Source organism: Trachurus trachurus, assembly GCF_905171665.1.
Source record: "Trachurus trachurus genome assembly, chromosome: 12".
Taxonomy (NCBI): domain Eukaryota; kingdom Metazoa; phylum Chordata; class Actinopteri; order Carangiformes; family Carangidae; genus Trachurus; species Trachurus trachurus.
The window spans coordinates 17,302,808-17,327,284 of NC_139908.1; the positions used below are offsets into that span (position 1 = coordinate 17,302,808).

General features: G+C 42.6%; 1 protein-coding gene across 1 annotated transcript in view; it reads right to left on the reverse strand.

The window, feature by feature from the left end:
- The window catches only part of bcr (BCR activator of RhoGEF and GTPase), a gene marked incomplete at both ends in the record, with an annotated part of 83,216 nt that overhangs the window by 13,274 nt on the left and 45,465 nt on the right, over positions 1-24,477 (reverse strand). The window contains 7 exons of the mRNA XM_083983122.1: positions 5,412-5,552; positions 6,283-6,335; positions 6,469-6,529; positions 8,762-8,869; positions 13,559-13,744; positions 16,354-16,458; positions 23,546-23,730. Coding sequence (XP_083839248.1) covers positions 5,412-5,552; positions 6,283-6,335; positions 6,469-6,529; positions 8,762-8,869; positions 13,559-13,744; positions 16,354-16,458; positions 23,546-23,730 — 839 coding nt within the window. The remainder of the gene's footprint in view (positions 1-5,411; positions 5,553-6,282; positions 6,336-6,468; positions 6,530-8,761; positions 8,870-13,558; positions 13,745-16,353; positions 16,459-23,545; positions 23,731-24,477) is intronic.

Genomic DNA, 24,477 nt, shown 5'->3' on the forward strand with positions numbered 1-24,477 from the left:
TACAGTCCATTTACCGCTGCTCTCAGCAAAGCAAATCAGAAAAATAGGTGTGCTCACCAAGATGAGCTAAAAACTTAATGCACATTTAATTATTTTATATTTCAATGAGCTCATATTTTCCACCACAGACCACCTTGACATCCCTGCTTTCATCTTGATGGCCTCCCCCCCACCTGTCCTCTCCATCATGAACACACAGTGACTGTCACCTCCAGAACACACTGGAGTGGAGCTGATGCAAACATAGGAGAGGCTGCATGTGCTTACAAAACCTGACTGGACATCTGCTGGCAGAGAGGAGGCCTCATGCTGTGTCACTTGGCATTAACGCTTGTGCATGATGGAGAGGGTGGAGGGAAGGTGAGAAAGACAGGAGAAACAAGAGCATGAAAGAGAGAAGGTGTCAGAGAAAGGAACGAAAATGAAGAGAGAAGGAAAAACCAGACAGAGAAAGAGAGAGAGAGAGAGAAAGGAGTCATACTGCAGTTCTTTTACTGTGGATACCAAACCATGTGACCTGTCACTAAAGCAGCTCCTCTGCAGTGATCTGACACGTACACAAACACAAAGCCTGCAGCTGACAAAATCATATTCTGATCGCCACGGTAACAATCTAATACAAATTTATTTCCCACAGGTGGATGTAATTATTCACCTGTGACGAATAACTTTCAGCTTCCGGTCTGGCATTTCTGGATGCTACATCTGTCAGTCCACATGAGAAAACTGTCTTCTTCGTGGCGCTGCTATGATTTCCAAGTGTTGAAATGAGTCTCTGGTAAGTATTTCCTCTGCACATTGCAGAGAAAGAATTTCACTGTACTAGCTGTATATGTGACAAATAAAGTACTTAAACTAAAAAAAAAACATTCATCTCTGAGTCTCCATCTTTAAGTTTTGGGACATAGATGAGACATTCCCCATGTAATGGAAGACTATTTTCTAACTAGGTTAAAAACCAAGGCTCCATCTTGCCTCACATCTGTCAATCCACATCCTGTCATGTCAATCTGTATTTAGGATGTGTACTGTACACTAGTTTGACTGTGACTTCAGGCACATTGCTGCTTTTAGTTTTGGCATCCTGCTCAGATACACAACACTAAACTGTAGGAATGAGGATTACTGGAGCTGCAGTGCTTATTAAAAGCTCCATTGCTCCATCAGTGCACAGCAAACAGTTTTATACACCACAGGCAACTCCATACAATTCAAGTTGAACCATCCGGTCGCAACAATATGAGGATTCAAGTTTTAAAGGACATTTAATTTAAAGGGGAACTATGCAAGTCTGGTCGCTTTTTCGCTGTTTTGCTAACCCTCCTACCTCCATCCCCAGACATGTACATTTGTTTTCAGTAAAGCCGATGAGAAGGATAACGTTATATATCTAATACGTGTTGCGATGTGTATATTTGTGTAGTCTAATCTGTCATAAACAAGAGATAACGGGTTATGGGGTGTGTGTAGCCGATGTCATATCTGGCCCTCTGTGTTGTGTTTCTCACGGCCTGCCCTAGGTGGGGTTCGATCCCACGACCTCTCACATTGGAGGCGACGATGCTAACCTCTTCGCCAAGAGGTTGACAACCACTTGGCAGGTTGGTTAGCACGTCTTTAATCGGTGAAGTGAGTGCACATTCGTTACACGTGGCGCTAGGTGGAAGGCAGAGAGCCTCCATTCTTCCCATAACAAGTCATTGAACCATCACATTTACTCCAGAAGCTGTTTAATAAATGAATAATTAAAATGTTAAAAGGTTAAAATCTTGAATAGTTCCTCTTTAATCTGCATGCATCCAACATTCAGCTTTCAGAAATGAAGCAATAGATAAAGAAACGCAGCTGTTTGCAGCCACGCTCGCAGCTCAGTGAGGTTGAATCATGCTCTAATCACGATGATAATGTTAATAAATTGAGATGTGATATGTATAATAACTTGTTTCTTCATTCTCCTTCTCTTCAATAGTTTCATCTTGCCTTTCCAACTAGTGGTGACACGATCCTGTGTAGCAGTAACGTAACATGGCATTGTGGTTTTAGCCTACATCACAGTCGGCTGTGGTCATAATTATGACCGACCACACCTTACTATGATGTTGGGAGTGGTCAGAGGTTCAGGAAACTTACAGTGTACCTTTCATCCCACAGAGCCCACAGACTGCAGCTATTTTAACTCCTTCAACGTACTACTGTGACGTTATTCTTCAAGCCCGTACTGTAGATGGTTGGTGCAGCTTTGAATCTCGGACCTTATGTCTGGGAGCAATGTTGCTATCCAACAAACTTAAAATCTCCTGTGATAATCATGATGAGTCAGCAGGAAACTCTTAGATTAGACGATCTTATTGATTGGATTACTGAGCAGAAAGTACAGCAGAAGATTAGGTTGGTTTACTATCAGACCTCAGGAGCACTTCATGCAGATTAAAATGAGGGATCATCTGAATGTTTTGGGACAATAAGAGAATAACTGATGCTCCTTTATGTCAGATGTGACCTATTTGATTTGTTATCATGCTCAGGTAAGTAAAGTAGACTTGAAATGACCTACTGGGAAACTACACTACCCATCTAGCCTCAGTGGTAATCCTCTCCTCTATTGATCCCATGATAAAGAGATAAGATAAAAGGAGGGATCACAGATAGATTAGGGATTTACAGGCATCTAGCTGTGTGGGAGTGAATGGAAGTCATGTGGAGGGATAAAGTGAGGAGACAACAACACAAATGATCTTTTTAAACCTGGACATTTACGTCTTTCAACAAAAACCCTTTGTTTGGGCTTGATTGAATCAGAATTAAGACACTGTGAATATTCTTTTTTGAGCCAGAAGCAGGACAAATCATCAACACATTAAACTGTGCAGTTCAAGCCCTGAATTAAATTTTGACACATTCACTTCATGCTGTTTTTTAAATTAAGGTTGAGTGTTTTATCATTGGACGCGGATGTTCAGTATTTCTATATGAATTTAAAATGTGCTTAAGTCGCTGCTTTGCTCTGCGGCCGAAGAGAAGGCATCCTTAACAAACCAGCTGTCTCAGCGCATCAGATGACATTTTCATAATATCGAAAAAGCCAGCAGGAGAAATGTGACTTTCTCCGTTTCTCATAATAGCTGACCGGAACATGAGCAGCACCTAAGTGGGAAGAAGGAGAGCGACGCGAGGCAGAGCACGCTGACAGCACAGAACGCAGATTAAATATTGACCATCTCCTGGAAGAGCCTCGCTGAGAGCGTGTGCACGAGTAACGGCATGAATTTACAAAAGATCCATGTTTATATTTAGAATACACGCTTGAAGGGGCATCGCTGCGCTCGTGTGGGTTTTTATTTTTGCGGCGTGTACAGTATGTGTGTATGACACAGTGAGAGAAAGACACACAGACAGATGAAAAGTGGTGTAGCTGATGATTTGTACACAGACACACACACACACACACACACACAGCTGTATCTTTCCCAAAGGCAAACAAAGCAGCACGACGAGGTGAACTGAGACTTAGGCAGCGCCATCATTTGCTTTTAAATTAAGCAGTTTCTGTTTGCCCCCTCCCATCATCTATCTGGCAAAGGGCCGGGGGCCTCTGGGGGCCACTTGTGCTGCTGCTCTGCTCCTGCGTGCCTCCACTGTAGAAGCCACGGGTTACTCACCCGTCCACACACACACACACACACAGAGGGTAAGAAGAGTTTTTACCTCTTCACATTGCAGAATTATTACTGATTACTGCAGCAAGCCTCTATTTAAACTTTCCATCCATGTTATGCTGCAGATGTGCTCGCCATACTCTACAGTCATTAGTGCTGATTTAACTCCGACACCATGCCAATGTTTAGAGACTCAGCGTGTTTCTGATTGTTTGAGCAGCTACTACGAGCCCTGTGTGCAGCCAATTAAAATAAATGTCATTTTACCCACACAAATCTGCAATGATCAAATTTGCGCTGAAACTGTTCTTCACATGAAAAGAGGATTATTATGAGGGAAACTCCTTTACTAAGTGAAACCATATCAGCACTATCAGAGGCCTGAGGCTAGATATCGGACATAGAAAAGTTTAGCTGCTATTATGGGACGGTGTAAGGATATCATGATTTTACTAGAAAACCTTGTTTTGTGTTTTTATAAGAATTATTCCAGCCAGATAGTCTCTACTAGGAGTGATTACAATGTTATTTCTTGTCTGATTTAAGCACTTTCCGTCTTGTCACTGGATGCAGAATGTCAGTTCATCACCCTCTCCAGGTAATGACAGTCGGTTGAATCATCTACCGCGTTGCAGCTCGAATGGCGAAATGCAGACAGTAACCTCAGGCGTATAATATACAGTGTCTATGGTAAGGTACAATATAATGAGCCCCATTGATTTCCATGTGCTGCTTTCATGTATCCATCATAAATATTTGATGACTGGTGTGGAGGTCTGGCCAGACTGGGGTGGAACTGGGGGGGCCTGCAGGGGTTTGAAGGGGAGGTATGGCAGGCATGTGTGTGTGTGTACGTGTATATGTTCAAAAGCAAACATGAGCGAGAGAAAGAGAGAGAGTGAATGGAACAGAGAGTAGGAAAGAGTGCGTTTGTGTGTATGGGAAGGGTGCGGTAATGACCCCCCTGTGAGCGGAGGGAGGAGCCGACAGAGCCTTTTCACTCGCTCGCTCCTGCCCTCCGTTTATGAATAATTAAGTGGGAATCTGCCAGTCAGTGCGGCCTGGTGGCTCATTACAAGGCATTATGTACGGCAGTGTCACGCAAGCTATCAATCAAGACGCACCCATTCATGTGCGTCAAGTCATCTCCGGGGATGAGAGAGACAGTGGGGGGTAGGTTCAGGTTGTGTGTGTGTGTGTGTGTTTGCGTTAGGGGAGATGTGGAGATGGGGAAGCCACAAGAGAGCCACCCTTCACTACGCAACCCCAGTATGACCATATATGGGCATGGGCTCTGCTTTACGCTTCAGATTGGTGGTCCCCTGAACAGCCATACATACACTCATTAGACTGTGACTGTGATGGCTATTGAGAGGGAGGGGTCATGACATCACCATGCTCAACAAATATATACATATTAGAGCTAAAAAAGAGTTAATATTAACCATCACCTGTCTGTAGTCGGAGTAAACACTTTGTAGCACCTCAGTGTTTTATTCTAGTAAGAGTCAGGGCTGTAAAATTAGAGCATTGAGAACATGGTACAGCTGTTTCTGGCTGTGTCCTTCATGGAGCTGTGTTTTCACTTTCAAGTTCACGGTTGCAAATTTAGTAAACCTAGCCTAACAGTCTAAATTCATTAAATGATGTAAGGTGGCCTGTTTTTTTCCTATAGTATAGATATTAGAGAAGAGTCCGTCTCCTTTTTAACATAAAACGCGAAATAAAATCTAGATTCCCCCTCTGAAGACTCACCTCTCCCTTCTTTACAGTCATCGACTGGCGTCTGGGCGTCGTCTCCTCGTTGATGCTGGACAAGAAGTTCTGGGAAATTCGCAAGGCGTCCTGCAGGAGAGGGTGGTCCGGGTGGCTGGTGGGGGTGTGTTTCAGCAAGTCCTATAGTGCAGGAGCAGAAGAAGAACTATTTCAAAAGGCAAGCACATTAAGGTAAAAGCACACATGTATATGTACAGAATGCACACAGATGAGAAGTTACAGCAGAGTACATACAACTATTGGTTATTCAAGCATGCTGCTCTTTTTTTCTTGAGCTCTTTGATGCACAAATAGTTCATGCTCTTACTTACAATGCTGCAATAGAACATATAGGTTATTACTTTTTCATAGATGCACAGACTAGACCCAGAATCCTTGTGATTAATGGTAAAATGTAGTATACATAGTCTATCAAATTGGCAGAGCAGTAGTGCGAAATGTTCTGGAGTTATCTGAAACAATATCTGGATTAAGAATACTAAACCTTCTCTGCATTACTGCCTCACTTAGAAGTCCAAAAGTAATTGCAATGTAACCAAATGCGCAAACATCTCAAGATTTTATTTAAAAAAAATCTAATTTCTGATCTGCAGTCTGTTACAAACAGTATCTAAACATTGAGACTGTCTTTAAGGAGCATCAGGGCAGGTAGAGATCTATGGAGAAATTTTGCAGAAATAGATTCTTGGATGACGGTGACCGAATATGTCGCTGGGTTTTCATCACTCGTGTTGAGCCCTTTAGCGTCAGTTTCTGAGCCAGAGGCAGACAATACAACACGACAGCGTGTTTCTGCCTGCGGTGACAATATACAGAGGGAAGCGCTGTGTCAGCACTCATGCTCACTTACATGGAGAACCAAGGTGCTGCGCGTCACTCGGTCCACTGGTTTGTACAGTAAAGCTGTAGATTAGAGAGAGCAGAGATCCGGCTGAGTTGTTTACATGACATAACATTTGAATTACTGTAATGCAGAAATATTAGATTTAAATATTTCAATAGAAGTAGAAGTAAAACCCAGTATGAGATGACTGACCCTCTAGTGAGTTCTTGGGCGCCTGGTCCTTACAGTCCCTGGGGCTCCTCACCTTCAGGTTCTGTTTGGAGACAAAAGCCAGTTCAAATATTGAGGGAGAAAACACTTATAAAAAAAGATCTTTATAACCTTTACAGTAGAGTAAGTGGTTGTAAACCACTGTGAGGTTATTATCTTTGCTCTTGCTATGAGGTCATCCACTTCCAAATTAATTATGCAATCCTCAGCAGCCAAGCCCCCCCCCCCTCACCACCATCTTGCTCAGATGGCTTGGAGTCATGCATCATTACTTAGACCATTAACAACCCTCGATGATGAATTCCCCATCCTGCGTGTAGACACCAGCCTCAGCGCTAACTGGTGGACCTCATAAAACATAGACGAAGACTGATGATGGATCAGAAACTGCCACGTGCTTGAAAAAATTGAGAAAGAAACGGGACGAAGAAGAAGCTCCTCAACTTTTTACCATCTGACTGCTGAACGCAGGGCCGTTGCTAGGAATTCTGGGGCCCCTGAAAGAATACTAAAGTGGGCCCCTGCCCCCTGACTTTTCCACTTTTTTCTTAGACTACTTATGTATTATCATTTTGTATTAGGCTACTCTGTTTTGATGCTAATGCAGCATTACTATATGAGTATTAGTCAGGGTCTTATCCAGAATAATTCAGTCATAAAGATTAGACTACTGGGGTTTTTTGTGGGCCCTACTGGGCGCTGGGCCCCTAGAATTATCATCACCTTTCTTCCCTATACAACGGCACTGGCTGAACCTACATAATAAGTGAGACTGAGTTTCATTTTCATCTCAACAACCTGAAGCTAATTGATAGGAGTACATTTTCTCCTTTTAATGTGCACACTACAGTTCAAATAAGCTTCCCACACCGAGGTACAGTTACGATGATTAAACAGTTTTTCAAAAGGCTGAATCTGGACTAATTTTTTTCCCGGCTGGATAAACAGAACAATCCCAAAATGCATGTAATACAGTTTGAGCTTTTACAGTCCCCATCCATATTAAACTGGTTGAACGTAACACAGCTGGGAGTGTAGATTACTCGTGCAAACCAGGATCGATTTTGTTACATCAGCCTCCGAAACTAGATTTGAGCCATGAGAGTAAGTGTTTTCAAATCTAGTTTGTCCACGATAGAAGATATTGTTCTGCGCCATCGCAGCTGTTGGGAAACTTGTGTATAGGGAAAAGATAAATTTACAAATTTATTACGCTGTCAAGCCCCTTCTAGACTCTGTGTAGGTGATTCTGTGCTCATATTTTCCTGTTCAGACATAAAACTGAGACCAAGCTGGGAGCTCTTTTGAGCCAAAACGACAGAAACCTCCTGCCTCCCTCCACCCCTCTGTATTGTTTCATTTAATTGACGTGCACACGTGTGTAACAGACAAACAATCGCGTACACACGAGCACACACACACAAAATTGCCTGTAGCTGCCTTTGTGCAGAAATATTCAGCAGAACATTCAAATTTAAGTGCGGGGAGATGATAAAAGCTGCGTGGGTGAATAATGGGAGAGCGATTTGAAAGTACAGTACATCAGGTACAAACTGAAAACAGATGTAAAAGAGACTCTTTCTATGCAACATGATTCAGAAACGGCTCCTTCCCTTAATAACCCATAATTTAACCCTCTGTTGTGAGCAGGTCATCTTTTTTTTTTTTTTTTGGTTTTTGTGTGACTGTTTTTCTCTAACAAGACAAAACCAGCTCTTCCACACCAGGCAGCTACTTAGTGACTAGAATAATAACACATTAGAAGTTTTAGAGCGTTTACAAAACTTAATGACTCTTTGGAGACACGTAAATCGCAAGAGTCTGCAGGAGTAAAAGATCACCAACTAGATAATCATCTTGTGGAATACGGGGAAGAAATAACAAACGATTTAGAGTAAAGTTGGTGTAAATGTTCTCCTGTGATAAATCTTGAACTCAGCAGTGACTTTCTTTTATCTTAATTAGACACAGCGTTGCTCCATACATCAAAGGAAAAAAGAAACAACTTGTGAAATCCAATTGGATAATTTGCTGGCATGCAGGGGTTAAACGTCTGACTGACTGATTTAACACGGTGGTAAAATGATCCCATAACTCAGAGATCACAGATTTAATCACTGCAACAACACCGAGCCAGTAACCGTTTCCCTTTTTATCCCGTTCCTTTCACCACACACATTCACAGCGAAGCTTTCAATAAAAAAACACATATTACTGTCCCTGCTTGGCATCCTTGTTTGTTATTTCCCCCCCACCCCCACCCCCAACTGCTTACCTCAGAGATTTCAGCAAACTGTGTGTTGGCCTGGCAGCACTTCTCGGCCGTCTCCACAGCCAGCTCGTAGTTGTCCACAAACGCTCGGTAAACTCCCAGCTGGCTGGCCTGACGGAGAGCAAAAAAAGAAGAAACAGAGAGAGGGGGGGTGTGATGTTAACATAGCAAATGAAGAAGCTGGACAGTGATTACAAGCAAAATAATAATAAAAATGACAGAAAACTTGTTGTCTTTTTCCTCCGCTACTTATAACAGCCATCTTCTATGTTGTACAAGAAATAAATAGCTGGCGATAGACATCACCCATGTGTTCAGACACAGCAGTTCATTGTAGAGACAGTAAAAGCAATGAAAGCAGCTCTTTCAGTGAGAAACACAGACACATGGTCCCTCTTCACTGCTTCCGACTGTTAACTTCCTCCACTTCATCCCCTCACTGTACACCGACTGTAACATAATGCAGCTCTAATCACGACATTTTTTGAAATATACAACACCAAGTGCTGAGGAAAGAGTCTGTATGGGTCGTTGTGTCACAACAAAGACACACATAAACAAGGCTCAGTTTTAAGAAAAGGGTTTAAATGGTGGCATCACAACACATCAGAGAATATGACGTCCACCGTGACCTTCTCAGTGTAACTTTAAAAACCTGCAGAAGTGAGATGAATCGTCTTTGAAATGTCAAAACAGAGATGAGAGATTTGTCCTTGTCGTCCGTTGTTGAAGAGACTGTAAATGACCTGCAGACGACTGAAAGAAAAACCTACAAGCGGCAGAAGAGAGACACACATCACGGTCACAACAACAGCATGTTGCCATGGTTGCTCCTCGCAGCCGGGCCCCGTTGCCACAGCAACCAGGCGGAGGAGACCTGCGCTGCGCGGCCGGGGCGAGTAATTAATGATTGGTGTAACGGAGGCTATGAAGGCACGTTTAGGAAGCGACGCGGCTGAATAAAAACTCTGGCAAACGCTGCCTGCCAGCGCCGCCATCCGTCTCCACGGCAAACAAAAGGACAGTCAATTCTCCTGAACAAAAACCAAAGGAGGAGAGAGTACAGTGGAGAACGGCTTTGTGTGTAGAGTCGAGAGTCTCTCTCTCTCACACACACACACCTCTGAAAAGAAGAGCAAATACCTCAGTAACTTTCACTTGTGTGTAACTGTCATTACACATTACTGCGCTGAACCCATAAAGCTGTTTGTGACCTAATGTTACTTTTCATCAGCCCTTTTACCACAATACAAATAATGTGGAGCTAAAATGTTTTTGTGTCTGTTACGGTAACATTACTCATCACAGTAGCTACTGTACTGAGATCTGGGAACATGGTGACACTGCTGTGACTATAAAGTCCAATGGGGAATCAAGCATCAGCCTTCAAGACAATATGACGCATTTGATTCTATTGGATTTAGTTTCATTATTGTGTCTCTGTATCTTTGCTGTGTCTTTATCTACAGTGGGGAAAATAAGCATTTGATCCCCTGCTGATTTTGTAAACATATAAATACTGTATATAGACGGTCTATAGCTTTTGTGGTAAGTTCATTTGAACAGAGAGACAGAATATCAACACTAATCTGGAAATAATATTATCATATAAAGGTTATAAATTAACTTATAATACATTTCAGCAGGGGATCAAATATTTCCCCCACTGTATGTTCCTATTATTGTTGATATTTAACTTGTTGCCTACACTTAGTAACTTGGTTCGTGAGTGTTCTGTGAGTATTTTTAGTATCATGTGAGGCTACACATCTGCAAGTCAATTTCTGTTACTACTGAGCTCATTCATTCACTGCCTCTTTCACACAAACCTATTTTTAGGCATGACCCTACCCTCCCTGACACGACCTGATCTTTGCCGTCACGGGAGGAGGAACTGAGGCGAGGAATGTGAAGTCACAAGTTTTCTAAACATCGTTTGCACTTATTATGTTATCGCCGGAGGAAACATTGTATGTGTGTCTTTAAAAAAAGACAAGCCACAGCTATAAAGGCTGCAACAATCAACACACAATGGGAATTTGTGCCTCCTTTGGTGACACATTACTGCCCTGAATGTGTGTTTTTTAAAAATACCAGCTGATGAATTTCTTGTGACAAACCTCCTCCAGAATGGCTCTATTGTGTTTTTTTGCACATGCACCCGCAGCCGAGGGAAGACGCAAGTTGGTGGGAGGCGAGTAAAAAGTAAAGCAATTTTCACAATCCTGCAATCCTGTGTCCTGCCCTGGGCCACACAATCTGCACCACAGTGGAGGCCATTCAGAGCGTGACAGTTTGACTGTGGAGAGCAGAGAGAGAGAGAGAGAGAGAGAGAGAGAGAGAGAGAGAGAGAGCGAATGTCTGCCAGCCACATCCACAGAGCCACACACAACGACGGTAAAGGCTTACCGAGCGTTCGGCTGCGGTTACAGTATCATAGCAGAAAATGGCTTTGGGTGATGAAAAGAAAAACTGCTCGGGTGTTTGGATTTCTCAGTTCGGGATTTGTCCCGTGTGAGACTATGTGTGTGTGTGTGTAATCCACAGTGGAAAACAACATTAAGGAAACAGCCTCATGACGGACTACGGCCTTTATACGACAAGACTGGATTTAGCTGCTCGGTTTGTAAGGGGGTGCTAACGCATATTCATTCTCACATGCTTGGTTTTCATTATAACATTTCTGCCTGGAGAGCATCCAATGAGATTTTATTAAAAAATAAATAAAAAAAAGCGTTGCCATCCTTCTACTCTTAAACCTGGAGAGGAGCAGCACACACCAGGTGTTGCAGATAGAAAACGTGACTAGCACAGTATTCATCGTTTTACCTATGAAGAAAGGACACGCTCAGTATACACTGTAACAGAGTAAAGAACAGTGAAGGAACAAACAAATGAAGGATCAAGAGGTTTTCTTCTTCTATAAATTCACAGAATCAGTCTCTTTTGCTCCTCCTCCTCCTCCTCTTCTTCTTCTTCAGTTCATCGGCCCCGTCTGTTGTCACGGTGTAAAACCTTCACTTTGCAGCTGTGTATGAACTGTGTGCGTTCAGGAGGAGCAGGAGCACAAGTGTGATTTAGCCCTATTTTCAGCCTTCAAACACTTCTCCCTGACACTCATGCTCATAACCTGTCACTGACGCTTTGCCTCTCCCTCTTTTCTCTCCGCCTCGCTCCTTCCTTGTTCTGATGTTTTATGATTCCTAAGCCCGTCTGCTCCCCACACACATTACAGAGTCACGGCGAGACAGCTCTATCAGAGTCGCAGCAGCCTAAATCTACTTGCCTTCCCATGCTCGACTCTCCTCTACTCCCATCTAATCTCTCCTCCCTCCCTTCCCCACCTCCAAACGCAACGGCTGTCTTGTAGCATTTTCCTTTTTTTTCCCTTTTTCTTTGTAAGGCTGAGCATCTTTTCCTCCTGACTTTTATTAACTACTGTCTGGAGGGAGGGAATGGGACAGAAACAGTGTGTACACAGTATAAATGTGTAAGTGTGTAGACTTTGGGGGAGGAAGAGTAACAATGACAGCCAGATTGTTCAAGTTGATAGAAAAAGTGTAAATATACTGTGAAAAAAAAAAACCCTGTGTTTGTCAGGCTGACGTAATGTTTGAGACCAGACAAAGAAAATGGATTAACCCACCGTCACACCGGCAGCGGTCGACTGACAATAGCTCCTGTGCTCCGTTCACAGTCTACAATCAGCTCAGTATTTATTCATGACCCACATCAGAAGAGTGTGTTGTTTCATTCAATGGAAAGTTAATGTGAGCAAGGATGGGGGGGGGGGGAAAGCATAAACAAGCTTCTACACAAAGTATTTGATTAGAACTGTGTGTCGCTTTAATAGAAAAAATACTGATTAAATCTTCATTTCTTTGGTGAGCCCCACAGGGAGGCGGCTGACATAATTTGATGTGTGTGAGTGAGTGAGTGAGTGAGTGAGTGAGTGAGTGAGTGAGTGAGTGAGTGAGTGAGTGAGTGAGTGAGTGAGTGAGTAAAGAGAGAAGCTCCTATTTATAGCAGCTTCTTCGAGACACAAAGCACACAGTGCAGTGATGCCCTCAGCTGCCTGAGGCAGAAAGGCGGCATTGTGAAAGATGCCTGCACCTCCCTCACTCAGTATGTGTGTGTGTGTGTGTGTGTGTGTGTGTGTTCTAGCACAAGTGAATCTAAGGGGGAAAGAGATGGAAAGGGGGTTGGGGGTGGTGGGGTGAGGGAGACACTAGTGGAAGAGCAGCAGTGTTTCAGACAGAATTAAACAAATGATTCATTGTGGGTTAATTGACCCATAGTGAAAATGATTAAATAGACCCAGTGTACGTTTGGCCTGGACATCTTTGGCAGAGAGTAGTAAGCACTGGGGGCCAGAGGGAGAGTGAGCGAGCGGCTGTTGAGGCGGAAGTAGAAGAAAAAGACAATTCAGATTCAATTTGTCCATATTTCAAATGATAAAAAAGGGCATCAGTGCAAAAATAAAAATAAAAATCTAATCGACATTTTCGTTATTGGTTTATTGAATTCTGCCTCTGAAAGCCTCACAATTCAAGTGACATTACTGTTGCTAATAATGCCACTCTATCACAGTCGGTTTGCTTTGCGTCCACGGGTCAGAAACTGCAGCTGTAGCACTCAGTCCTCTCTAATACTGCCAGCCTCTTTTGGGCGCCCTGTGTTGTCTCTCTGATGAGGGACAGTTACACCCAGAGATGCTAATACAGACACACACTGACACACTCACACATTGACCCCACCCCCATCGGTCTCTCCCTCATCATCTCTTGTCTTTTTCCTCACCAGTTTCTGGAAGAGGTCCCCGACTCTCTGGTGGTGGCTCCACTGCTGCACGCGGGGCAGCAGGCCGTCGTAGAACTCCTTGTGGATCTCGTAGAGCTCAGGCACTTTGAAGAAGATGGTTTCTATCTGGGCCACAGAGAGGACGGGCTGCGACGTGGTGGCAGCAGCCTTGAGAGGCTTCATGGGCTGAGAAGAAGAAACAGCAGGGACGACAGATGTGACAAGCGTGTCTTTGTGTGGACTTTAAGTCCATGTGTAAATCGGAAACAATGATGCGTCTATTTTACAGGCTTCTGATCCGTGTCTGTAATGCCTGGCCTGCTGCTCCTGATCATGTCTGACTGAGAAAAACACACATTAGCTCTCAAATAGGAGGCATTTAGGCATGTAAAGAATTTTATGACACATGTGAAGGGCCTAAAATTATAGCACAAAACTACAGCATACTGAGTGACTGACTCCGGGGATAAGTACTAGAGTTGAGCCGGATACTCGGCTGAAACGAGTATCCGGTACGGATAATGCACTTTTGCCGAGTACGAGTATTAAACGAGTAATACGAGTCAATATCTGTGCTCGGAAAAAAAAAAAAAAAGATTGAATGAAAATCCTCATTGGATAGCTGACTGTGTCTGCGTTCTGTGATAGGCTACAGCCCCTCCCCTACACACACACAGGTGTGTTGCTGTGTCCCTCTGATCACTCACACACAGAACAGCTGACAGCTGTCTGTCTCTCCCTCAGTCACTCAGGTTCGCCGGTCTTTACCCTTAACGTTTAGGTTTCTTCAGCTTCAGGTTTGTTATTACTTCAGTTACTTACTTATTAACCAGTAGAGTTCTGGTAAAAGTGGGTTCGTTCAGACGTGGTGCCGACTCGCGTTGCGTCTCTGCCTGTCGGAGATTTTTTTTTTTTTTTTTTCACACACGCTCTCGCTCTCGCTCTCCCTCTCCCCGCCGTTCGTCGGAGTTTTTTTTTTTTTTTAAACCGTCAGCTGGCTCTAACCAGTTCAGCAGTTCAGTGTCTGACACTTTCTTGCTGAATTTCTTTAAAAAAAATAGTAGTGGTAGCCTATAAATAATAGGCCTATTACAAATTAAGCTACACACACACACACACACACACACACACACACACACACACACACACACACACACACACACACACACACACACACACACACACACACACACACACACACACACACTCTCTCGCTCTCTCCCTCCCCTCTCCCTCTCCCCCCTCCTCTCTCTCTCATGATCAGTGATACACAGAGTAGCTGACATTCAGCTGTCTCTGTCTCTTTCTTACTCACACACACACACACACACACACACACACACACACACACACACACACACACACACACACACCTGGTGTGGAAATAAAATAAAAATAAAAAAATCACACTGATCATTAAAAAAAAAAAAAATTAAAGTAAAAAAAAAAAGAAAGTTATGTTGAGTATGAAAACTCTTGTTCATTGCATTTTACTTAATAATTGCAACCACATGTGTTGTATTCATTTTTGCAAAACTTGTTGTGTAAATGAATAGTTTGTTTGCTATCGTGATCAAAACCATTGATCTGAAGCTCAATGCTGATGCTGTCCTGTAAACAGTTTTCTAATCAGCAATAAATATAACAATTTCTGATCAATCCATACCAATTGCATGCTTAAAATAACATACCAGTTAAAGCCTCGCCCATTTCAAGACAACCCGACCCACTTCTGGGTTAAACCCCGCCCACTTCCGGTTTAGGCCCCGCCCACTCCGAGTACAGATACAGATACAGATAATTCATATGGTTAACAGATACAGATACAGATACAGATAATGCTGTACTCGCTCATCCCTAATAAGTACAGAATTACAGTATTTTTCAAAGCAACATGTACATGCCCTAACAGGCTGCATGTTTTACTGTGAGACAATGTTTGTTTAACACAAAAACAGCAACACGCCATGCAACGTACGCTTTTTTGACACTTAAACTTTTAACAGCTCAAGCCGAACTTGGTTTGCTATGACGAGTGGTTTATGGTGGCTAATCTTAGCAAACTGTATTCCAGTATTCAATTGGTCTAGCTTGTTTTTTTACTTCAAACAGTAGCATGCAGTCAGGTTAGCTTTTATTTCATGAATACTATTAGCATCCAATGTAAACAATGCTGTTGTGGAACCACGAAAACCAAAGGAATTAGCCAAAAGATGCTAATATGTTCAATAGAGATGAGGGGAACTGCAGAGTTGGGGGATTGTTCTCTGTGTTCTGTTGCTATCATATTACATAAAATCATTTAATCCATTGCTAGAATAAAAGGATATCTTTGAAGCAACCTACTTGAGAAAATGGGTAATGGGAAATAAGGGAAATTGAATGTGCCATTATGCTTTGTTTCCACTTGTGGCCATAGTGGCTGCTGTTCAGCCAGTGTTGCATGGTCTTATTTTAATGGTGTGTGATATTGATTTGAAGGATTGCTCACACGGGCCTAGTAAGCCTCAAGATAATAGCTACTGAGGTTAACAGTTCGACAAAAAATCACTGAACGTTGACAAATTTCTATCATGTCTCGGATGTTGGTTCCATTCTTGTGTGCAGGTGCCTCTAGTGGCACCAAATAAGCACATAATATGATTCTTCTGTATGATTTGTGTGTGTGTGTGTGTGTGTGTGTGTGTGTGTGTGTGTGTGTGTGTGTGTGTGTGTGTGTGTGTGTGTGTGTGTGTGTGTGTGTGTGTGTGTGTGTGTGTGTGTGTGTGTGTGTCTCTGTGTGTGTGTGCTCTCACCAGCAGCAGAGCCTCCAGGTGACTGAGGTATGTTTCTTCAGTGGCTAAGATCCCAGACAGGACCCACTTCCTCATCTCCAAACCTTTTTCCAGGTCACATTCAGTCTGTAACAAAACACAAGTCACACAAATATGAGGTCACAAAAAGGACAATATTAATCCATTCCTGTACACACCGACCATATTTTACTCACATTTGTAAACTGTTTCACACTGGAAGGCATTTTGTTTTTCATTCTTTTGCGTCAGGGACATGAGGCATATTCAAAGCATGACATTACTCCTTTAAAAGGTCCTCTGATATGACTTGTTTATGTATGATAAATTGAGCTTGAGTCTCCCGCAGGTTTGCCGTTAGTGAGCGCTACACTGGAAAATCAAACAGCAACAATTGCACCTTCTAGTAATCGTCTCCTGGTTCCCTCCCCCCCCCCTGTTCCCGTCAGCCCAGTCAAAGCTCACTGAGGAGTACGGACATGAAAGAAAACAGAGAGACAGAGAGATTCCTCGGGCTGTCTTGTTTAACCGTGAACTCTGAAATAACTCGAACGGGCAGGGTCTCCCATGGGAGCAAGGTCGGCTTATAAATATATGCGTGTGTGTGTGTGTGTGAGAATGTGTAAGTGCACAAACACACACATACACTGCACTGAGCCCAGGTTAGTATGTTGAAGCATCTGGTCCCTCAAGCGATGAGGAGGAGGTAAGAGAGAGAAAACGGGGAGGAAGGGTAAAACCAAGAGAGAGGAGGACAGGGAGCGATGGAGACCTGAGAAAGATGCATTCTAGGTAATTAAGAGAGGATAAAGAGTGAAAAGGAAGAAACAGAGGGATTATGACATGATTTAGAAGAGACAATGATGCTACACAGGGTAGGGTGACATTTAGTCTATTTTCTGACCATGAAAACAGAGAGAAACATAATTAAGGTCCAATGCAAAAGTCTCTCTGCCTCTTGAGCTGAGAGGAATCCAAAAATGGAGAGAAACAAGACAAGAGATAAAAGCTAGAATAACAAATAAGGATGCATACTTCTTCCATATATGTTTACACAGCGATCACAGTGGTTCTTCCTGGTGAGAAAGAAGCTGCGGGAAACGCGGAGGCTGAGTGCATGAAGGAGGCAAAATGGTCAGGAGGGGAAAAAAAGAGCACATTTTTGGTCTTGCTGCTATGACTTTAGCTGATTCAGCCTGCTGGACTTAAGCTACCTGCCTTTTCGGACTTTAGCGTGACACTGAGGTCTGAGGTGTGTGTGTGGATGAGTGTGTGTTAGTGCAAGAGGACACAGCATGAGAGACAGCTCAGCACAGACAATGCACAAAATCTGTAAAAAATAAGTAGTGACGATGACACGTGTGTGTGTATTTTATCGCTTTTGTGCATATTTTACGTTACTGAGGTTACTTAGAATATACACAAAAGGGTGGGGTTGTTAATTTTACAATGTACAATGTAACATGACTGGTTACAGATGTTCCTCTCATCTGTATAGACCATAATCATGGTTCATCTACTGTATTCGCCGTTAGGTTGGAGGAGAAAGGAGACCAAATCCAGGATCCTCTGTCTGTGTAGAAATGTAATTACGGCAGAGAAGAATCACCGCTGACATAAGGTTTCAGGACAGAGTTAGAAAAATGTGAACCCTATGACAATTTTTCTGATTAATTGCTTCATTGTTTGTTCTTTCACATTGCAATTTCCCAGAGCTAAATGACTTAAAATTGCTTGTTGAGTCCAAATGAACAATAACAAAGACGAGAAGTAGTAAATCCTCATGTCTGAGACTCTGGGCTTAGCTAATGTTTGAAATTTTAGTTTGATAAATGACTTGGTGCAATTTTAATAACTTTTAAACTCTGTTTCTTGTCTTTGTGTGTCAAGCCACTTTTAATCTTGAACATATTTTCATAAGATATTCTAAAATCGAACGCAAATGCAGCTATGCCTGTGGGCTACTACTTTTCACAATGCATTGTGGGATACTTTCTAATCCACGATACAGGGTATACAAATTCTCATTATATTCGATTAGGCACTACAAAATGACAAACTCACCGTACAGTGGGCTATATAGGGAGTAGTGAGTGAATTTGGACACAGCCCTGAGTACTGAGTGGGTGTACATGCATTCACTTGCTGTAAGTGAAGGGGTAAATGGACCTGAAACCTGTTTCCATGGCCACTGCATAAGCAGATGCTAGCACGCACCTCGGGGGACTGTTATAGCCCAGAATATTATGAGGCGGTCCAGGGTTATTATGGCCTCTATTATCGCGGAGTCCATTATCAGCAGAGCTGCTTTGGTGATTGGCTGCCAAAAAACACTACTTAAAAGCAACAAACAAATCCTGCACATCATAAATTTAGATCGAAAACAATTAAAAACCAACACCCAGTTTATACGTGTTGGTGTATGTGGTTTCAGTTCGTTACCCATCATCCCTCTCTGATGGCAGCTCTGAGCTTGTCTGACCAGGCTGTGTAATACAGTGAACTCAGGTGTAAACAACACAGGTGCCACCACTATTGAAAGACCCTGTGGTTTAGACTTTGATTTATTAATATGAATCAGCCACACACTACAAGTAGAGAGGGATAGTATTTAAAATTCATTCATATCCTCCTCTTCTTCATCTGACTGACTCATCTTTAACAGTTTATATCTACTGTACACTGAATTTCACCTCTCTGCTTCCTTTTTTCTTTTCTTTGTCTTGCCTTTTTAGGTGAAGGATAAAGGAATTGATTCTGCCAGACATGTATTATGCATCGCTCTGCGCTGTCTGGGGATCTGTGCTGTATATAACATTCCCCTGTTTCCCCTTGAAAAAAGCTTTAATTGCTCATTATGTACTGACTCTAAGACGCCCATCAGCAGAAAAAAAACTTTCTTCCTTGTAAATTAAAAGAGCAAATAAAAGAGCACTGGAAGTAAATAAGTGATATATCTATGATTTATGATTACCCTTAAAACGTGTTATTTTGAATTGCAGTGGCTTTGAATCCGCCTGTCTCCACTGACTTAAAAGGGAAGGCCCGGGGCAGCAACGGAGCCAATGAATGTTAGGGAATGAATGAAAAATGAATGAAAGTCCTCGCCGAGCTACAAGTATCAGCATGAACGTGATGTGAGTGACTTGGTAAAAGAACATGAGAAACATGAGGGTCCATTGAAGTCTCATGAACATTCAAAAAAAAAAAAAAAAAAAAAGGGAGGAAACTTTAACATCCAGCCACATGTTACTGAACGAGCTGAGGGGAGACGGGATCCTTAAAGTGTGTATTCATCCATTCAGACCCCAGACGACTCCCCTAGGAAGTACCCACATCTCCAGACATATCATCTTTTATTCATCGCCATGGCAGCTAATGAGCCCATCTCTGGGTTCAGACTAAAGGGGTGTCAACTTGCAAATTTTTTTTTTTTAGTAATAAAAAAAGTAAAAATACAACACGTTCTTTCTGCTCGGGGTATATTTAGGTTTGTGTGTCTATATTTTCCCATCCAGTACAGTCAACACAAGCTAAGATTTAACATCCGAAGCTGTAACACACACAGCCCCCCTCTAGCGGCAGCTCTCCCTAACACAATTTAGATATTCTGATTTGCTTCTGATTTGTTTATGCATGGATAATGTTCGCGGGAGATACAAGAGGATCGATACAAACAGTGTTTATTTGACGAGCGGCCCGATGTAGCTCAGGAGGCTCAGATAGAACCTGAGCCGCAGCAACTGTAATAACATTATTCTCCATTTCTCCCCGTCTCTCTTTTCCCATGGAGTGCGGGAGACTGTCAGCTCCCATAAACACTCAGAGCCAAGGTTGGAGAGGATAGAATGAGCGCCGGTGCATGCCCCGTTCCACACTTTATTAACCCTTTTCAATTTTCATTTTTCATATTCTAATCTGTTCAGCATCCTGTTCTGTCCCATCCCTCGCTCTCTCAAATGCCTAATGAGATTGCTTCCTATCTCTGCATGTCTGCGATGTAATAGAGCTGCCTCAGAAAGAATCATCCTGGGCAACAGGAGGGAGACAGGTTGATTTATTTTTTGTAATGTAGAATTACTTCTGGGTATTTAAACGGCTCCTCAGCTTGATGTGACAAACAGTGACAGAGTTGGGTATTCCAGACGCGATGCTTGCGACGCTGCGTCACGCCATGGTTTTGATTACGAGATTTCAAAATAAGAAAGCAGTGAAGGTTCATTACAAAGGTGATAGATTATAGCAAGGGGGATTTTAGGCTTTCCAAGCCTCCTAATCCACTGTGCTGTAGTGATGCTGAGCAAGTAGGAAAAGAGATGACCTCTCCCTGAGTGAGGTTGTGGCCTCAAGGTGTGATGTCTCACAAGATGAACGGGCAAAGAAAACAAGGGGGATTTAGTTGTTGTTTGTCAGGAACAGAAAAAAAAATAGAAAGTTTCCTCGTAGAAATTGAGTCCCACGGGGGCGTGATCTCTGTCAACATGGGAATCAAACCTGTGGCCTTAAGATCAAGAGTCACATATTGTACACAGACACACAATCATCTCTCTCTGAACACTGACATTAAGGAGCTGTCAACCTGTGTGTGTGTGTGTCAGACTTATCACAATGACTGAAAAACACTGTCAGTCAATCAGTCAGTTAACTGAATTAGAAATAACAAATGAAATGAAATCTGTTCTCTTGATAACGTCTGGTTCCCGGAGAAGAACCACTAATGTCAAACAGTGTTTGGGATGTAATTTGAAAGTTACGTCCCTGTGATGCAGGGAGTTTAGATGTCAAGACTCACTGACAACAAGTGAGACATAATCTGCCTGTCACATGAGGCATGTTTCAGTATTAATTATAATTTTAAAAATGATAATCAGCAACATTTCCTACAGAAGCTCATAATTCAAATTCTGTAAGTATCTATGTGTGTAGAGTGTAATTTGTGGCTGGGAACAACGTGTAAAGAGAAAGACTTTAGACAACCCCTCCCACTCTAGTCGATGTCACCCATTCTAGCCCGAACAGTCCGAGCAATACACACCCATTATAATCTCAGAATATCTCCCAAAATGATCAAGATCATTGAACAGTACTTGATGAAAAACAATAAAACATATCAAAATGTGGAAACCCACATCAATAGACAAGACTATTATCTATACATTTTAAAATTTAAATGGAGCCTTTAGCAGACCTTTAGTCCAATCTAGTCCAATTATTTTTCAGCTCCTCCCATTTATTCTCTATGGGATTTTTTTTTTTTTTTTTAACTCTGGGGTTACCCAGGTGGCCTGGGGTTTTCAGGCAATTGCCAATAACTTGAAATATCCCAGGTATGAATCTTGCCTTTGCTGCATGTTGTTTCTCATCTCTCTCTTCTTCTTCTTCTTTTTCATTTTTTTCCATTTAATAAAATCAGAAAAACAATCACAGAGGAATAAGGGGAATCATGTATTATTTGGTGGTGGTGGTGGGGGCTATAAGTTAGTGTCTGTGAAAGATGTGCTCAGTGTGTTTGGAGAATGGTTAAATAAACATCACAGCACAGTCTTCATACGTCAGTAGCTGACTTCCAATCAGTGACACTCCCCCTGAGTACGGGAGAACAAGATCTACTGTGGAAAATTAGATCAGCAGTATTGGTGGTGGTGATGACTCATCACAGTGACATCATAAAACCATCATCTCCCACCGAGCCAATGAGAGCCTGTCTGGGCTCTGACTCATCAATTAGACCGGCATGCTGTTTGAAAGGAGGCCGTCCAAGGACAAATCAAGGACGACGATAACTCCATTTTCTTGGCAGTTATTGAAAGCCTGTCTGGCTGGCTGGAGAATTTGTTGATGGATTAATTGTTGTACGGCTGTTTAATATATTTAACTAACCATTAGAAGCTGCCTCTGCCAACTCCAAACACACACACACACACACACACACCTACTGCGCCAGGACGTTCAAGGTTTCTGCCTCTGAAACAGGATGTTACTCAAAATCCTCTTCAAGCTATTGAAAGAGAATGGAAAAAGATGTTTGTGCGTACATACATGTGTGCATATGAGAATTGATGCAAACCCAGGCACAAATTACATGGTGTGTGTGTGTGTGTGTACATGTATAAATTAAAATCAGTGAGAGCTCCAAGCTTACAGGTCAAAGGTTGGGTGCAGTCAAGGGAATCACCATTTATTGGCAGATCCAAGCAATCCATCAGATTGACAGGCGCTCGCTGGCCTTCCTGCTCAGACAGTGGGCCGAGGCCGAGGAGGCAGAGTAAGTGATACTGCGCCATGACCACAGATGTGATTACTTCCACCAAGGGCTCAGCAGAGAGGGGCAGTATTAGCTTATTACGTTCTCCCACGATACCGATCTGTCGTAATCAAACGTACGGCTGTAGCATGTTCCTTCACTTTGGTGCAACAAAATTATACGTAAACGAGGGTGACAAATGAAAACCACATATTTGTGTCACAAAGAAAATGTATGCGCTATAAAATTAAACATCTAATGGAATAAATATGAATGTAGCCAGAAATAGATCTTGAATGCAGCATTGGTGCTCATATTCATCTTTGCTGACTCTGGGGTTGTGTGTGTGTGTGTGAATGTGTGTGTGTCCTCCCCATGGTAACCCTTGAAAAGCACCAGACGTCATAGATCACTGGTTTTCTCTCCAACGCAGACAAGAGAGAGCGAAGGAGGGAGGGTAAAGAGGATGAAGGCAGTGACGGGGGGTGATGGAGGTGATAGGTAATTCTGCTGAATGCCGTGGATGAAAAAAAGCCAGACTCTTAAGGGGGGATGAGTTTCTTCACCGGATGACTGCCTCCGTAGTTATGAGGCCAGAGATATTGTCCCTTATCAATCCTCTCAAATGGCAGATTTGATTTCTCATCAATTGACAGCTTTTGATGGGGCAGGATTGCTGTAAGAATAGATTAGCCCACTTCCTAGACTGTATTGAGGTCAATGTATAAGCTATTGAACAGTGATACCAACCATGTTTGTAGAATTGTGTATTTATATTGGATTTAATGGCTTTGTAGCTAAATCAATATACTGATATTATTAAGTGCAGATCTTTGCTTTAGCTGTAGTCACTATCTCATCGCTCACGGGAAGAAATCTTTTGAGGAAATTTGACATCTTTAGTCTCTTTACCTAAATTAACATGAGCCGAGCGGCGGAGAGCATACGCACCGATTTAGAGGACTCCAGCGATCCCGAGGAGAGCGTGTCCCGACTGCTGCGGCTTTTGGAGCTGAGGTGCGGCGAGGACGACGGCGAGTCATCGATGTACGGCAGGATGTCGTGGTGCCTCCGCTGCTCTTCCGCCCGGTCGGCGTCGTAACCGTAGGAGGGAGGGGTCCCCGTGAAATGACCATCTGTGATGAGAGAGAACAAGAAACTTACATTAGCACAGTTTACACTTACAACTTTATTGATATTTCTGCTTTAAAAGACAGTTTGCAATCCACACACACACACACACAAAGTTGCAGTATAGCTGATTTAAACTGGTTCAAGGCCAATCAATATTTAGGAGTTAGAAATCTCAAATGCATGCTGATATTTTACAGCTGAAAAATCTATTTTATCAATGGAGAAACCATCTAAATTACATCAGACCCCATATTGGTTCTCGACCGACCAAACAATGATATCCATCAGACCACCTATATCTGATTTAGGTCTAATTTTCAGGTCAACACGTCTGATGATGTCTCATTTAAAACTGGGCTGATTGACTGAGAATTGAAAGTCTAGTTTAGTTGCAGACTCTCTTTGAGCGTCTCAACATCTACATTTCAACAAGACATAGGATGATGAAATGCAGTTGATACAATGCTGTGGAACCTATTTTTAATGATTCAATATCCCTCACTTTTGAACCAAATTTAATCCCTCTTTTAATGCAGACTTCTAGACGTCTTTTGACTTGCAAATGACCAAATCCATGCTTACTCACATACAACTGGTATTTGTTAACGTCAAACATAGTTTCATATGTTTTGTAAAACCTAATTTGAGCAATCTTTCATCTAAACAAAACCCATTAATGTTACCTGACGCCACAATGCACACTGCTCGTTGGCTTCATGTCATGTATTGCAGATTTAATTTCCAGCAGC